The sequence below is a fragment of the Capsella rubella genome, unplaced genomic scaffold, assembly GCF_000375325.1.
Source record: "Capsella rubella cultivar Monte Gargano unplaced genomic scaffold, Caprub1_0 scaffold_8, whole genome shotgun sequence".
In the NCBI taxonomy this organism is placed as follows: domain Eukaryota; kingdom Viridiplantae; phylum Streptophyta; class Magnoliopsida; order Brassicales; family Brassicaceae; genus Capsella; species Capsella rubella.
Genome location: NW_006238916.1, coordinates 12,835,903 through 12,850,232, shown reverse-complemented (window position 1 = coordinate 12,850,232; position 14,330 = coordinate 12,835,903). Strand labels below are relative to the sequence as shown.

The window sequence follows — 14,330 nt, the reverse complement described above, 5'->3', positions numbered from 1 at the left end:
TTTAAGAACATACTTTATGGATAACTTAGTTATAATAGCAAAATATATTAATACATTTATTCAGCTAATCTCCCTTTTTTGGGCCTCAAATCCGAATTTTTAGTATATAAAGAAGCCAGACAGATTCGAATTAAATAATCACTCTTTTGAAGAGATCTTTATAGGATAAATAAATAAACGATTTTATATATCTTTTTTTTTTGCTTTCAATTTACGTATATATTTGGACCACAGAGAATCTGCAAAGCTATCAAGAAAGACGTGACTATAATAAATATTTCCACGAACAATAAATAATTTGATTCATACATTACGAATCTTCTATTTTATGTATCCCCGAAAAGAAAAAACTATAGTACTAATAATTAGTCTATATACAGCATATGTATTTTACAGAATTTAGATATTTTTTGCATTTTGTAAGATGGTCATGATACTAATATTAAAAAAAAAAACATGATCGTTAAAAGATAAAAAAAAGTCGAGAATGAATCTTAACTTAGTTCGCAGCACAACAAAGGAGCGTAATCATCACGATCCGATCAAGATAGATCCTTGTCACAATCGTACGGACAGGGTATAGGAGCGTTCATGCACGCGCGATAAGTAGCGTGTAATTAAAATGACATAAACACTTTACAGACTAATTTTAGTTAAAATTCGTTAATTTATATTAATTATCTCGCGCGCCAAAGCAGCCGAATATTATTAAAAAAAAAACAGAGACAAGGAGAAAAATGATAATATAACAAAATACGTATTTGGAAGAAAAAATAAAAAAAGACAAGCGTGAGGTAATAATAAAAACCCTTCGCTTTCTAAGCAAATTGTCTGGTCTCTTGTTCCTTTTTTTCTTCTTTCTTGACTGTAGAATCCGTCGACGAAACTTAAAAGCTTCAATGGCAGAATGAGCAGAGGAATTTGCAATTTCTTCTTCCGAGAAGAAGAATATGGCTTTGGAGAAGGAAGAAGAAGCGTTACAAAACGGTGCGTTTTGTGTTCTTGATGGGCTCTATTGCGAGGAAGAAACCGGGTTTGTGGAAGAGGAGGATCTTGATGGAGACGGGGACTTTGATTTTCTCGAGAAATCCGATGAGAGTGTCGCAAAGTTTCAGTTTTTACCTCCTTTGGATACGTTTCTATGGGACGACGATGAGCTGCTGAGTCTGATTTCAAAAGAAAACGAAACGAATCCTTGTTTTGGGGACGGGATCTTAGATGAGTTTTTGGTTTCTTGTAGGAGAGAGGCTTTAGATTGGGTTTTTAGGGTTAAATCTCATCTCGGGTTCACTTCATTGACGGCTATCCTTGCTGTGAATTACTTCGATAGGTTTATGGCAACTATAAAGTTTCAGGCAGATAAGCCATGGATGTCGCAGCTTGTAGCTGTGGCGTGTCTGTCTTTAGCTGCTAAAGTCGAAGAAATTCGAGTTCCGTTGCTCTTAGACCTCCAAGTTAGTTACTTTTTCACTCTCTGTTTATAATGTGGCTTAAGTGTTTGCGGAAATGCGGATTTCTAATAGTGTTTTGTTGTGTGTTGTCGGTTAAGGTGGAGGAAGCAAGATATGTTTTTGAAGCTAAGACTATACAAAGGATGGAGCTTTTGATTTTGTCTACTCTCCAATGGAGAATGCACCCTGTCACTCCAATCTCTTTCTTTGATCACATTATTAGGCGATTTGGCTCTGAACGTCTCCAGCAATTGGAGTTCTTTAGGAAGTGTGAGCGTCTTCTGATCTCCGTTGTTGCTGGTGAGGTTTACATTTCAAAACCTTTTTCTTGAAGTCTTAGATTGGATTCTTTGGTGACGGTGCTAAATTATGGATCTTGGTTTGCAGATACGAGGTTTATGAGTTACATCCCTTCGGTGTTAGCTACTGCAATAATGATTTATGTCATCAAGGAATTGAAACCATGTGACCAAGTTGAATACCAATCTCAAATACTGACTCTACTCAAAGTTAATCAGGTCTGTGCTTAAAAAAAAGACACTTTGTAATTAGTCCAACTGTACTACTGTTAAGAATCAAAATCTGATTCTGCATTGAATTCACAGAATAAAGTAAACGAATGCTACGAACTGTTGTTGGAGCACAATCCAAGCAAGAAGAGGAAGATGAATTGGCCTGATCAGGACAGTCCAAGCGGTATATTTGACTTTGATGACAGTTCAAATGGCTCGTGGGTTGTCTCTACTACTTCAGTGTCATCATCATCATCGTCTCCAGAGCCTTTGCTCAAGAGAAGGAGAGTGCAGGAGCAGCAAATGAGGTTGCCTTCAATAAACCGTATGTTTCTCGATGTACTCAGTAGTAGTCCTCGTTAGTAGTACCTTTCTTTTGATCAAATGTGTCAAACATAAATTCAATCTCTCTTTTTCTGCGTATCATTATCGGCTGTTGCTTAAGGCAGAACATTTTGTGATAACTCTAAGTTTGTTGTCTTAAATCTTAATATTCATTCATCACTCATTATTCCCTTGCATCTTCACAATAGTTCAACTTTATAGCTTATATGTATGCAATTTCATTTACTGATTATAATCAAGTAAAGTGTCAAAGAGAGAATTCAAAAGTCAAAAGTTAGGAGTAGTACATCGTCCTTGAAATCTCAACAAATTCCACTAGTAGCACAACGTAGGGCTTTAGACTAAGAATTGACTGATAAATAAACATCAGTAACAGTAATAAGTAAAAAAAAAAAGTATATCTCCTCACTCCTCTCTATCTATCTATCTATCAAGTCTCTCTCTCTCTCTCGTGATGTGTCAATTGTTTGATATAGAAATCTCTTGGACCTCTTTAAATTTGGGGGGGAGATAAGATTGGAAAGAGAAGAGTGGTTGATATAAATGATAAACCTGAAACATCTGATTTCTCCTGTTGGGTTAAGTAAAACATGTGAAAGAAAACCTCAGTTGTACCTTCTGAGCAGAAACAAGAAGAGTGGTTGGTTTTTTTTTTTGTCACAACTCTTTTTTATAATCTCTAATAATTTCAGAGGTAATATTGGATTTTGATACGAAAGGAGAGGTTTTAGAGACCAGACAAAGAGTGGTTCAAGTACTTGTTTTGTTTTTATCCTTGAAGATGAAAGAGATCTGATGGACATACATATACGTATGGGAAACAACTCTCCTATGACTTTGAATTTACTGTCTCATGTCTTGTCAAAGACAATTAATATGTTTATAGCTTTTAAGCACCATCTGTGAATAACCCATTGGACATCTTCAGAATTTCAGACATGTATATCTGACATATATATATATATATATATATATATGAATTATTGTAATGTGAGATTTTAACAATCTTTCTTGGGGTTTTAAGTTTTATTGCTTGAGCTATCACTGACTAAACCAATCAAAGACCTTCGCGGACTAATCTTTTGATGATTTATATCGGTCGTTCTTTACTCAGATGGTAATTGGTTTTTTGTTAAACCGAAAGAACCGGTTTCGGTTTAGTTATTCATTTTGATGATATTGCTGAAAATATAATTTTGTATCTATCTACTCCAACGGTCATAATTTAGCATCTTCTTTTTTCTTTTTTTTTTAATAAAACAAAAAAAAAAAGAAAAAGCCTGTCAAATTATCGAACAAAATTATGAAAAGTTCTTTAATTTTTTTCAGAAAAGTTATAACTTATACATACGTTGTCTTGCCTACGTACCAACAAGCCCACACGGTAAAAGCCTAGTTTTCTTACGCCACGGTCTTATTTATTATACGTTATATGTCCTGATCAACATCATAAACGAACTCGACACACAATATTACAAAATCTGTATAATTAAGAAAAATAAGGGGGCATAGAGAAAATAAATTAGCAAAAATAAAGATTTGGTGGAACAAAAACACAAAGTCATCTTCTCATGCAAACAAAAAGGAATTACTTATTGGATATAAGGTTCTGTCTTTTTAAAGAGTTATCTCATAGCAATAAATATTTTTGGAAATAATCTAACTCTCTTAACAATATTAGAAGCTCACTTTTGATTATAGAAGCCTTCCTTTTTTTTATTAGCCAAGAAAAATATTCGTTTAAGATTAAAACAATAAAAAAATCGGTGAAAACTAATTATGTCAGGGGCTAGTTTGATTATGGGAATGCAAATAAGATTTTAATTTACAATTGTGAAGTACTTGAAAAATTAGTAAACCGATGTTTTTACTTTTTAAGGTTTTGAGAGATGACTTCTTTGGCAGATTCAAGGGTGGATTCAACTGCAGCGGCAGCTCCGACGAGAACGCCACCGCTAGTTTTGGGGTGAAATTCATGAACCACTTCTACATTTTTTTGCTCCGAAGCTTTCCCTGCCGACGAACGATGATCAGTTGTTTCCACCACTACTCTTGATCCATCCTCTTGTCTTCCTTTAGTCTCCTTTTCCTTTTTGCAAAATTCAAATTAAAATTTCATATGTAGTTTATATATACCACAAAGAATACAAAACAACATACCTGCGAGGCTTTTAGGTTCATATCTGATCAAATTAAATTGTTAAACAGTTTTTTTTTTTCAAATAGAAGAAGAATAAACAACTTGTACAAACAGAGAATTAAATTATAAAAGCAAGTTCTCAAAAAGAGCATATATACATCATTGTTTGTGGCTAATCGGAGTTTTCGGTTCTTGCGTTTGTCTTTCTAAAATTTCCCATTATAAGTATTTGATTGGCCAGCCGGAGTCTTAGGATTATGGCTCTAATGCCGTAATTAATCTGTCATTTCCACTCAATTATGCAAAATCACTAATTCATGTTTAATCACTCTCTACTGATACTAACCAATCAGATGTGATAAACATATTATACCATAAGGATCACAAAACATCACAACAATGATATTTTCAACAGAGTACTACTAGTAGTAGGTTTATAAGAAAGGGATAGGGAAGTTTTTTCGAAGATAGAGCAGATATTCTCTGACTAGTGAGAATGTTTTTCATAAGCGGAGTATTATAGCAAGTAGCTAACTGACTCAGCAGGTCAAGAGAGGAGATGAACCACTGCATTTGACATCAGAAGCATCAGAAAGGCGTTGTCTTGGTGAGAGTGTTGTAATCGCCGCAGCATCCACGTCGAGATTCACTATGAGTTTCCTCTTCTGTGACTCTATTACACTGTTCCTTCTTTCTTCTGATCCTTCAGCAATGGGGCTCAATGTCTGTATCTCTGCTGTTTCAGCTGCTGCTCCAACGTCTTCTCCATCTGCTGCGTATAAGATTCTTTTTATGGAGCCAACAAGCTGCAGAACAAAACCAATGATGATGATGATTTTCAAACGTTTATGGACTTTTTGAACTGAGACAGAGAAAAGAATTTTGCATACAGGTAAGTGCTCTGTGTCTGGATTTTGGCATAGAATCTCCACATCTCTTAGTTTAGAGAAATAGAAGTCTCTTTCTTTCTCTAAGCTGTCTATGTAGAGTTTCAGTTCTGTGATCTATGATAAAATAAGTGAGTTAGTGAGCTATATAAATGAATGAAAATTTTAAAATTAGTGTGTTGAGAGAAACAGTACCTTTTCATCATAAGCAGGCACTGGTTTAGATTGTTTAGCTGATGGTTTTGAAGAGTGGTGATTCCCAGTTGAAGAGTGGTGAGTCCCGGTGTTGGAGGATTGTGGTTCGTGTTTACGGGTTCCATTAGAAGACGAAGGTCTAGGTGCACCTGAAGAAGAAGAACTCTTGCCTGATTGTTGTGTAGCTGCAGCTCTCTTGGTTGCTTCTTTTCCTCCTTTGCTGGCTTCTCTTCTCTCCAGTGCGTGGTAACTACCGATGAAAATTAAATACAAGAGAGCAGTTTCAGGAACAAGTATAAGAATGGATCATATATAATGCTAAACTTCATAGAAACAGCATATGAACTAAAGACTGATGGATTTATCTATTCAGCGAGTACAAATAATAAGTTTTCCTCATCTGAGGACCATGATTCATAGTCAATTTTGGTTTTTCTTAATGAAATGGATTCAGTGTCTCACAACAATGAGAATCAAGAAGCCAAGTATAAACAGATTCTTCAAATTTAGAGAAACAAGGTTCTGATTGTTGCAAAACTTACCTATGCTGGCCTCCGTTTACAGAATCACAGTACTTCTTCATCCATTGCATAAACTCCAAGTTATCCAATGGCCTTCCCTTAACAAGTTTGCTCACTTCGATGTGCTACACAGCCAAATTAAACCACAAAAAGTCAGTTCTATTATGCCTAAATCAAAAACCCTGTAAAATCGAGAGAAAAACAAAAGAAAATAGACCTTAGTGATCTTGAGTTTATTAAACACATCCTGAAGAACTTTATAGTTCTGAATCATCTCGTACTCGCTCTTGGCATCAAAGTTAACCTTGTGCATCGGAACAGTTCCAGGGTGTACCGAATCCATGAGCTGACAATGAACAGCGCCTGAACAAGCCTACAATAATCCACATACGCAATTTCAGATCCAGATCAAACAACACAAACAGATTGAAAATTCATCGAATCCGTACTCGAATCCAGATCAAACAGATAAGAAATTCATCAAATCCGTATTCAAAAATCCAGAACAACAAATCAAAACAGATTAGAGATTCATCGAATTGCTATCAGAAGATCTCGTAAGATCCGATTCCAAATTCCAAAACGAGACTGCTTCATAGATTGATTATAGATAGAAGCGAGATTACTCGATAGATCAGTTACCTCTTCAACTTTGGAGAGATTAAGCTGCAGAGTGGAGTTAATCCAAGCCAGAATCTCCGATCTCCCAACGAAATATGCAGAATCCATCATCCCAATGTTCGTCACCATCTTCTATTTTCTCAGATCCAACTCGTCTCTCTCTCTCTCTCTCTCTCTTCTTCTTCTCTCGCTCTCGCTCTCTCTCTCGCTCTCTCTCTCTCTCTCGCTCTCTCTCTAACGGCTCTTTTGAAATTAGAGAAGACAACAAAGATAGAAAAATGGAGAGACGAGAGCGGAGCTTTTCAATTCAAAATACAAAATATCCGAATCTTTACCCGCTCTGATTATTTCGGATCCGGGTTCTTTTAATAGGCCTATAATTGGTAGGCTGCTTTGGAAAGCCCAATAAAACTTGCTTAAATCTTTATTTTATTGACGCCTTTTTCGTGAAACCAAATTTTAAAATAAAATACCACTAAATACAACCTAAACTGAAAATATAAAAGTTTTGTCATACGCTATACGAGTTGGACCATTATAGAATACCACTAAAATAATCAACACAAAAGATAAGTTCAAAATCAGAGGCCACAAGAGAGGTATAATAAGTTGAAACTCGCCTATCAATCTATCTCTAAGTACACACAGACACAGTCAGGAACTCTTAGTTATTATTATTGTTGACTAACATGAAGAGGGAATCTCTCGAGAACTTGTAAAGCGTCTTTGATATTAGGCCTTCTCTGTGGTATTGGAGATGCACAAGCTAGGCCCATTTTCAAACATGCCAACACAGCATCTTCTTTGCCTTCTAACTCGGCCCGTATAGCAGCGTCCGCCATCCGAATCGCCCGCTCACCGTCGTCAATCACAAGCCCATTAACCTGTCCAAGCTCGTCGACAACCACAATCTTTCCCGTTAGCAACTCGAGAAGAATAACTCCGAAAGAGTACACGTCCCACTTCGGATTCGCCTTTATGCTCCGGAGAGATTCAGGAGCGTTGTAAGGTAACCCAACTGAACTTGGACTTGGACTCGGGCTCGGTCCAAACTCTAGAGATGTTGTGGATCTCTTGCTTCCAAATATGGGAGCCGATCCACCGGTTCTGTAGCTCATGTCGCCGATCAAAAGCTTCTCAAGGCCGAAATCAGCCACTTTAGGCTCCATATCCAAACCCAAAAGGATATTACTAGGCTTGAGGTTACCATGCACGTACTTCTTGTCGTGTATGTACGTTAGCCCACGAGCTATACCTTTAGCTATCTTGAGCCGAGCCTCCCAAGGTAAATGACAAGGCGAGGATCCCACTTTCCCTGCAAATTAAAAAGAGAAAGAAAAAACCAAGCCCGTATATTAGGTGAAATCGAACATGTATATGTTGTGTGTACACGTTAGCAAATCCCTCACTGTTACTTATCAATACAAAAAGACAAAAGTGAAGCAAAGGACTTGCTTCTGTCAATACAAAATTACAAAACCTTTTTTTGTAACTCAAACAGAGAGATTTCACAGAAACACAGAACTGTCACTATCTTGCGCCTGAGATAACTTACGATAAGAAAGAAAAAAAAATCAATTTCGAGACTTGCCGTTGACTCTCGTCCGATCATTAACTGACATACTTTTTTTGTTGGAACCAACTCTTCTGACTCCGAAACCGACACTCCGCTCATGTTAGACGACTAATATATGATTCTACTAACGTAAGCATTAAATAAGATTGAACGGAGAAAAGAACATGACTTACGGTAACGGGCGTTAGCGAGGCTGCCGTTGGGGACGAAATCGTAAATGACAAGCTTCTCGTCGGATCCCCAATAGAAACCTCGAAATCGTACCAGGTTTGGATGTACCAATTTAGCCACGGCTCGAACCTGCGCTTCGAAATCTCTAAACCGGTCTAAACCGCATTCAGCTATACGTCTAACCGCCACGGCCGTTCCGTCTTGGAGAACCGCTTTATACATTATGCTCGAACCGGTGGCTCCCAAGATATAAGCCGAAGCTTTGAGAAGCGTTTCGATCTCGAGCTGTTTCTCTGAGTCGAGGTTCACCAACGTGCCTTTCTTGTCTTGATCGTCCAATCCTGACCGTCGATTTGGCCCGACGGTGTTCTCTTCGTCGGATTCGGATCCCGATGTCTCGGATTCCTCTTCTCCGTCTTCGCAGTCACCGTCAACGTAAACGGTTTTGCGTAGACAGTACCATTTAGAGACCTTGGAATCTGTTGATGACGTGGACCATTTTGACGTAGCCGTTACGGTCTTCCGTTTTCTCGACTGGTAAATGTAGAAAAACACAATCCCGAGGATGGCTAAACCGGCAATGTCACCGACAACGATGCCAATAATTAGCATCGGTTTATGATCCCACTTTGATTTCTGACCGGTTTTGGGGGTGATTGTGTGATTGGTTAAGCCAATGGTGTTCGGTATAGCAGCTAATGCCGGAGGAGAATTTGGTGTCAGCGACGGGGGTGGAGATGTTGCTTCACCGTCACGGCAAGGGTGTTTTGCCTGGTCGGTTCCGCAGAGACCCGGGTTACCGGTAAATGAGTTGGATTCTTGGTTATCGAGAACCCGAAAACCCGGGATTTGACCAGTGAGTTGGTTGAAAGAGATATCGACGGTGGCGTTTTCCGGTATTTCATCGGCGAAACCTGACGGAATCTCTCCGGAGATTCTGTTGTACGAAGCGTTGAAATAGCGTAAACGGTTCCCTCCGAAATGTGACGGCAAAGAGCCTTTGATCAAGTTCGAGGACACGTCAAGATACTCCGTCGACTTAAAACCTCCCGGAATCTCGCCTGAGATGTAGTTATTCTTCAGCGAAATCTCCGTTAAGTTCGGACTCCAGCCTAAAGTCCTCGGCAATTCTCCGACGAAGGAGTTGTCAGAGAGATTCAACACCTGGAGATTCGAAAGCGCGCCAAAACTCGCCGGTAAATTGCCGGAGATGTGATTATCGGACAGATCAAGAAACCGAAGCTCCGTCGCGTTGAGAAGAGAGACAGGGAAAGAGCCATTGATCGAATTGTTGGAAAGATCAAGCCTTTGAAGGGAACGGAGAGACCCCAAATTAGAAGGAAGAGTGCCGGAAAGGTTCGAGCTCGGGAGTGAAAGAACAGTCACGTGCCCGGAAGTTGCATCGCACGTGACGCCACGCCAGAAGCAAGGAGTGTCGTCGTCATATCTCCAGCTCCGTAGAACAGAAAGAGGATCGTCGACGATAGAGTAACGGAAAGAGAGGAGAAGAACACCGTCTGTGTTCAGAGCAAGTATTGACCGGTCACAAAGGAAGAAGAAGGACAAAACAGTAACCACGAAAAGATAACGGCGGAGATTATCGGCGGTGAGTCTCGTCGTCATAGTGCTTCAGCCTTACGCATCGATAGATAACTAAAAGTTTGTTTTTGTGAAAAGGCCATGTGATTGTGAGCGATATCAAAGTGTTTTATCTCTTTATTATGGAATTCTTGAAACTTTCGTAACAAAAAAAAAAAATATTGTAATTAAATAAAATACTTTACTATAATATATCCTATGAAAAAAATTGCACGGAATATGATAACAAAAGTTAACACTATTTTTCCTATTTCGTAAATCATGCTGACGTCGATTTGTCGTTTATCACGTTTATAATCAACGTGGACCATATAATGTTCATCATTGTTTACATTGATCTTTCAAAAGAAACGTAACACAATAAAACCATATAAAATCTGGATATTCTTTTTTTTAAAACACACAAATCTTTGCTAGATCACAAAAACAAACCTATATAATGTACTATTTTAAAAAATTTCTATTATTCCTTTTGACTGTGTATGATGTTCTAAGAGAAATTATTGTGACGTGAGATTACACAAATCGATCATGTGATGTGGTGTAAGATTTGCATTATTTATATAAACCAACCAATTAAGTAATATATATGAAAAACATGATCAGATGGGAGAATAGTATCTTTGCTATAAGACATTCACAAAAAGTTTGAAGTTTTTTTGCAGGTCTCACACTGACTTGGATTTACCGGTTTATTATTTTAATGTTCTCATATATATTACACCTAAACCTAATGTATGTGAGATCATAGTACATCTTATAGATGATATAGGCTAATTAAACTAATGTTGTGATTCGTTATTATGCACGAAACATTTACTAGATAGACCTGCTTCCTACAAAGATAATTAAATATCTGTTTTGATTCAGACCTAACATATATACCCAAAAAAAAAAATCAGAAGATTCTGTTTAATGAAGTGCAAGTAGAGAGTGATTATACGAAGAATTCGATTAGATTAATAATTATGGAATCTTAAGAAGTAATAATTTAATTAACAGAACATGCATATGGTAATAATCCCAATGGATCACGAGAGTTTTAGATTGAATGAAAGAGGAAATAATGAAAGAAAAAAAACACTAAACAGTTATGTGTTCCATCAAAAAGATATAAATATGGTACTGTTATTAATCTACCCCCAGAGGCCAGAGGTCAACATCAGACGTTAAATAAAATTAAAAATAAATGCTCGTCAAGATTAATGTACGCCCGGTCAAATTAATTAAATTCGGTCCCCTTGTTTTTTTTTTAAATTTTTCGTGAGCGTTATTTGTGGTCCTTTCTTTGATTGCCAATATCGCAAATTATTATTTCTGTGTGTATGTATATATGTATAATTATGTTTTGACAGAAATTATTACCTAAAGATTATGCTGAGGTTGTCAAGGCTGCTCAAAACGATTAAGCAATCATGAGATGAACATGTTTTCATTAAAACCTAAATTTGTATGCAAACCGATGGAATCACTCTGCCGAAACCATGGATTTTTAGGTTCTATTTTGCAACCCTTTTTAAAAAAATAAAATGCGTAAACTTAAAATTAACTTGTATTGTCGGTACTCTAATAAGTATATATCAGAAAAAAAAATTTACTATTCTAAAGTTCAAAAAAAAGAAAAAGCGTGAAACAATAAAAACATATGAGTGTCGTGTAGTCCAAGGTTCAGACGTTGGGGTTATTAATTACCATATAATAACTCTTTTCATATTGACCACTATTCAATATTTCGTTTTCGTTATACATATTTTTATACTATTTCTCAAACGTAAAATTTACAGTATATATTTTTTCTATAATGTCAAATGAATAAATACTATTGGTGTCGTGTGTGAAGTGTGAACACATAAACAGTGTTATATAGACTCATAGTTGTTTTGTACTGTGTGAGTTGTCAGAACGCATTTAGTTATACAAGTTAAAAATTCATGTTACAAATTTAGACAAGAGTAGCTAGGTTTCGAGTTTCACTTCACAAATTATTTACCGTTTTCGTTCTTTTTTTTTGTTTTGCCTATTACTATAAAGGCGTAAAACAATGCTCGTACGTAAGTAATTAGCCAGTAAGCTCGGATACGAATATATTAGAAACAAAGATGTAACCATACATTATTATTATTATTAATTAGAGAGAAATGGCTACTAGTTTGGCGGTGGACAAAGACGTGAGATACATCAGAGATGGCGTTTTCTACTTACCATTATGCAAAACTCCAAACTCCGTTATCGTCTTGCAAAATCAGAGATTATATATAAATTCAAATCCTGAGTTCGACAATTTTTCAAAACAGTGATGATATAATAATACAACACTGCGCATTGTCACTTGATCGGTCGGGTGTTTTTGGATATATTATGATTATCTGTTGAGACTTTTCTTTTACATTCTTCGTTTTCCTCCACAAATATGATTCTTGAGAAAAAAGAAAGAAAATAACGGTCAAGAAAATAAATCTTCTTATAATTGCTAGAGTAATCGAGTATTATATCTATATATATGCCAAATAATATTTAGATTTTTATGATTCTTTGAAGTGAACACTTCGAAGCCATTTCTGTTAGTAAGCTACTATCTAGTGGCTGGCTTATTAACAACGACAGATGATTAAGTGAAATGGGTCATGATTATTTAATTATTTATTCTTAGATTTCTGGAAGACAAAAGCTTAAATTAAAAAATCCTCTTTTGCTTTGTTATAATGATGTGACAGAAAATAAAAGAGAGAGATGGTATTCTTATGCTTCTTCCTCTTTTACTAATCATCATATGTACTCTTCTTTTTTATAAAGTAATCATATTTATTCCAGGTTTATAACTAATTAATCGAACAATTAAAAAGAGGTAGAAAAAGGAGTATATTATATTAAAAAAATGATATAGAGAAATAATAACTAGAATACGTTCATCACAATTATTATTACTGTACGTGCTGGCGAGTAATAAGTTTGTAACATTAAATATTTAGCTTTTCAAAGAAGAGGTGCAATGAATAATGATCTTGAAGATATATATTTATTTTCATTCTCTTTTTTCTTTCTTAGGTTTCTTATAATTAAAAAATCCTTTAAATGGAGCCTTTTTAGAAAGCTTATATAGTAAAGGAATTGGGCACAATATTAAAAAGGCCGAAAAGCTTCAAATATGAAAAAGCCTTGAGAATAAAATTTAGCAAATCACGTGAGGATTACTAAACATACTTTTATTTTAAGATGATGTTCAAATTTTAAAGATAATAACTAGAGGATGGCCCGTGTTTTCGCACGGATGATGTTTTTTAAACTAAAGATATAATTGGATTTGTATTAATATTTGTTATTCAATAGTATAGGATAAACATAATAGTCTTGTATATTTTAATTTTAATTTTATATAGTTAAATCGCGTGTTGATTTGTATATTTTAACTGTATAAAAAGTAAATAATATATACAATAGTAATTAGGTCTGGTTTTAATATAAGTACGTATATATTATATTTTCCCTAAAACCGTTAAATTTATCAATCACGGACATTACCTCAACGGTGTATAAGAAAATGCAATTTTTTAATATAATTTACAAAAATTGTATATCGGTTGAAAGATAACATAAGTGATATATAAAAATTTCATAAATTTGGATAATCTATTTATGAATACCTTATGAATAAAATTTAACTATTGGCAAAAGTATATGATAAACTAATCTGCTAAAATGTTAACAAAAAAGGAAAATATGATAAATATTGTAATTGTAAACAATTTTAATATAAAATTTAATCTTTAATCTACTTTAAATAAGGTAAATTAAATGTTTTAAGTTTAATATTGTACGAAATATTTAAATTTAGAAATATTAATGAAAAACATAATATACTGAGATTTTTCACCTAAACTACTTCCTTAATTGAAAATTATAATACCTATTAAATCTTTTAGATATTCGAAAATAAGATTTAATTCCAAGACCCGATTAAGAGACCTGTTTTAAGAGATGACCAGAATATCTTTCAAAGTAATGCTATTTTAATATTTTAAAATTTAGTTTAAATTAATTAAATGCTTACCAAAATTAAATTTATTATCATTTTATCTAAAATCGGTTAGTAAAAGAGGTAATATTAGTTGAAATTTATTTCCTTCATTTTTTCGTTTCTGAAAATGATTTTTTCTTATAAGTTTTTAAAGAAAAAATGTTATCAATCAAATTTTTTATTTCATAAAATGTATATTATTTTTATTCATGGTTAAAAAATATATTAGTTACATAAGATCTTTTAAGATATCTTGCATATATTATGTTTCAAAAAAATATTTACGTATATATTTTC

At 35.0% G+C, this 14,330-nt stretch overlaps 4 protein-coding genes across 4 annotated transcripts; 1 reads left to right on the top strand and 3 right to left on the bottom strand.

The window, feature by feature from the left end:
* The first annotated feature begins 781 nt into the window (after positions 1-781).
* Positions 782-2,471, top strand: LOC17875487 (cyclin-D3-2). The gene is made up of 4 exons (XM_006280601.2): positions 782-1,454; positions 1,550-1,751; positions 1,839-1,969; positions 2,057-2,471. The coding sequence occupies exons 1-4, from the start codon at positions 951-953 to the stop codon at positions 2,324-2,326; spliced, it is 1,107 nt and encodes a 368-aa protein (XP_006280663.1). The 5' UTR covers positions 782-950; the 3' UTR covers positions 2,327-2,471.
* Positions 2,472-4,052: 1,581 nt separating this feature from the next.
* On the bottom strand, positions 4,053-4,569 carry LOC17875132. The gene is made up of 2 exons (XM_006281951.2): positions 4,469-4,569; positions 4,053-4,397 (listed from the first exon to the last, which is right to left on the bottom strand). The coding sequence occupies exons 1-2, from the start codon at positions 4,487-4,489 to the stop codon at positions 4,176-4,178; spliced, it is 243 nt and encodes an 80-aa protein (XP_006282013.1). The 5' UTR covers positions 4,490-4,569; the 3' UTR covers positions 4,053-4,175.
* A 228-nt stretch (positions 4,570-4,797) lies between these two features.
* Positions 4,798-6,926, bottom strand: LOC17876319 (microtubule-associated protein RP/EB family member 1C). The gene is made up of 6 exons (XM_006279611.2): positions 6,694-6,926; positions 6,269-6,424; positions 6,073-6,176; positions 5,531-5,780; positions 5,339-5,452; positions 4,798-5,254 (listed from the first exon to the last, which is right to left on the bottom strand). The coding sequence occupies exons 1-6, from the start codon at positions 6,799-6,801 to the stop codon at positions 4,988-4,990; spliced, it is 999 nt and encodes a 332-aa protein (XP_006279673.2). The 5' UTR covers positions 6,802-6,926; the 3' UTR covers positions 4,798-4,987.
* Positions 6,927-7,166: 240 nt separating this feature from the next.
* LOC17874649 (probable LRR receptor-like serine/threonine-protein kinase At4g37250) lies at positions 7,167-10,175 on the bottom strand. The gene is made up of 2 exons (XM_006279998.2): positions 8,422-10,175; positions 7,167-7,987 (listed from the first exon to the last, which is right to left on the bottom strand). The coding sequence occupies exons 1-2, from the start codon at positions 10,040-10,042 to the stop codon at positions 7,347-7,349; spliced, it is 2,262 nt and encodes a 753-aa protein (XP_006280060.1). The 5' UTR covers positions 10,043-10,175; the 3' UTR covers positions 7,167-7,346.
* Between the last annotated feature and the right edge of the window lie 4,155 nt (positions 10,176-14,330).

What these genes read in the sequence shown, in the direction of transcription:
- LOC17876319 (XM_006279611.2), bottom strand. Translation starts at nt 6,801, where the DNA reads ATGGTGACGAACATTGGGATGATGGATTCTGCATATTTCGTTGGGAGA. An exon ending in GTAAACGGAGGCCAGCATAG is followed by an intron (nt 5,781 to 6,072) that starts GTAAGTTTTGCA and finishes TTTCATCGGTAG; the next exon opens with TTACCACGCACTGGAGAGAA. An exon ending in CAGACACAGAGCACTTACCT is followed by an intron (nt 5,255 to 5,338) that starts GTATGCAAAATT and finishes TTTGTTCTGCAG; the next exon opens with CTTGTTGGCTCCATAAAAAG.
- LOC17874649 (XM_006279998.2), bottom strand. Translation starts at nt 10,042, where the DNA reads ATGACGACGAGACTCACCGCCGATAATCTCCGCCGTTATCTTTTCGTG. An exon ending in CCTCGCTAACGCCCGTTACC is followed by an intron (nt 7,988 to 8,421) that starts GTAAGTCATGTT and finishes TTTAATTTGCAG; the next exon opens with GGAAAGTGGGATCCTCGCCT.
- LOC17875487 (XM_006280601.2), top strand. Translation starts at nt 951, where the DNA reads ATGGCTTTGGAGAAGGAAGAAGAAGCGTTACAAAACGGTGCGTTTTGT. An exon ending in CGTTGCTCTTAGACCTCCAA is followed by an intron (nt 1,455 to 1,549) that starts GTTAGTTACTTT and finishes TTGTCGGTTAAG; the next exon opens with GTGGAGGAAGCAAGATATGT. An exon ending in TCTGATCTCCGTTGTTGCTG is followed by an intron (nt 1,752 to 1,838) that starts GTGAGGTTTACA and finishes CTTGGTTTGCAG; the next exon opens with ATACGAGGTTTATGAGTTAC.
- LOC17875132 (XM_006281951.2), bottom strand. Translation starts at nt 4,489, where the DNA reads ATGAACCTAAAAGCCTCGCAG. An exon ending in TGAACCTAAAAGCCTCGCAG is followed by an intron (nt 4,398 to 4,468) that starts GTATGTTGTTTT and finishes TTTTGCAAAAAG; the next exon opens with GAAAAGGAGACTAAAGGAAG.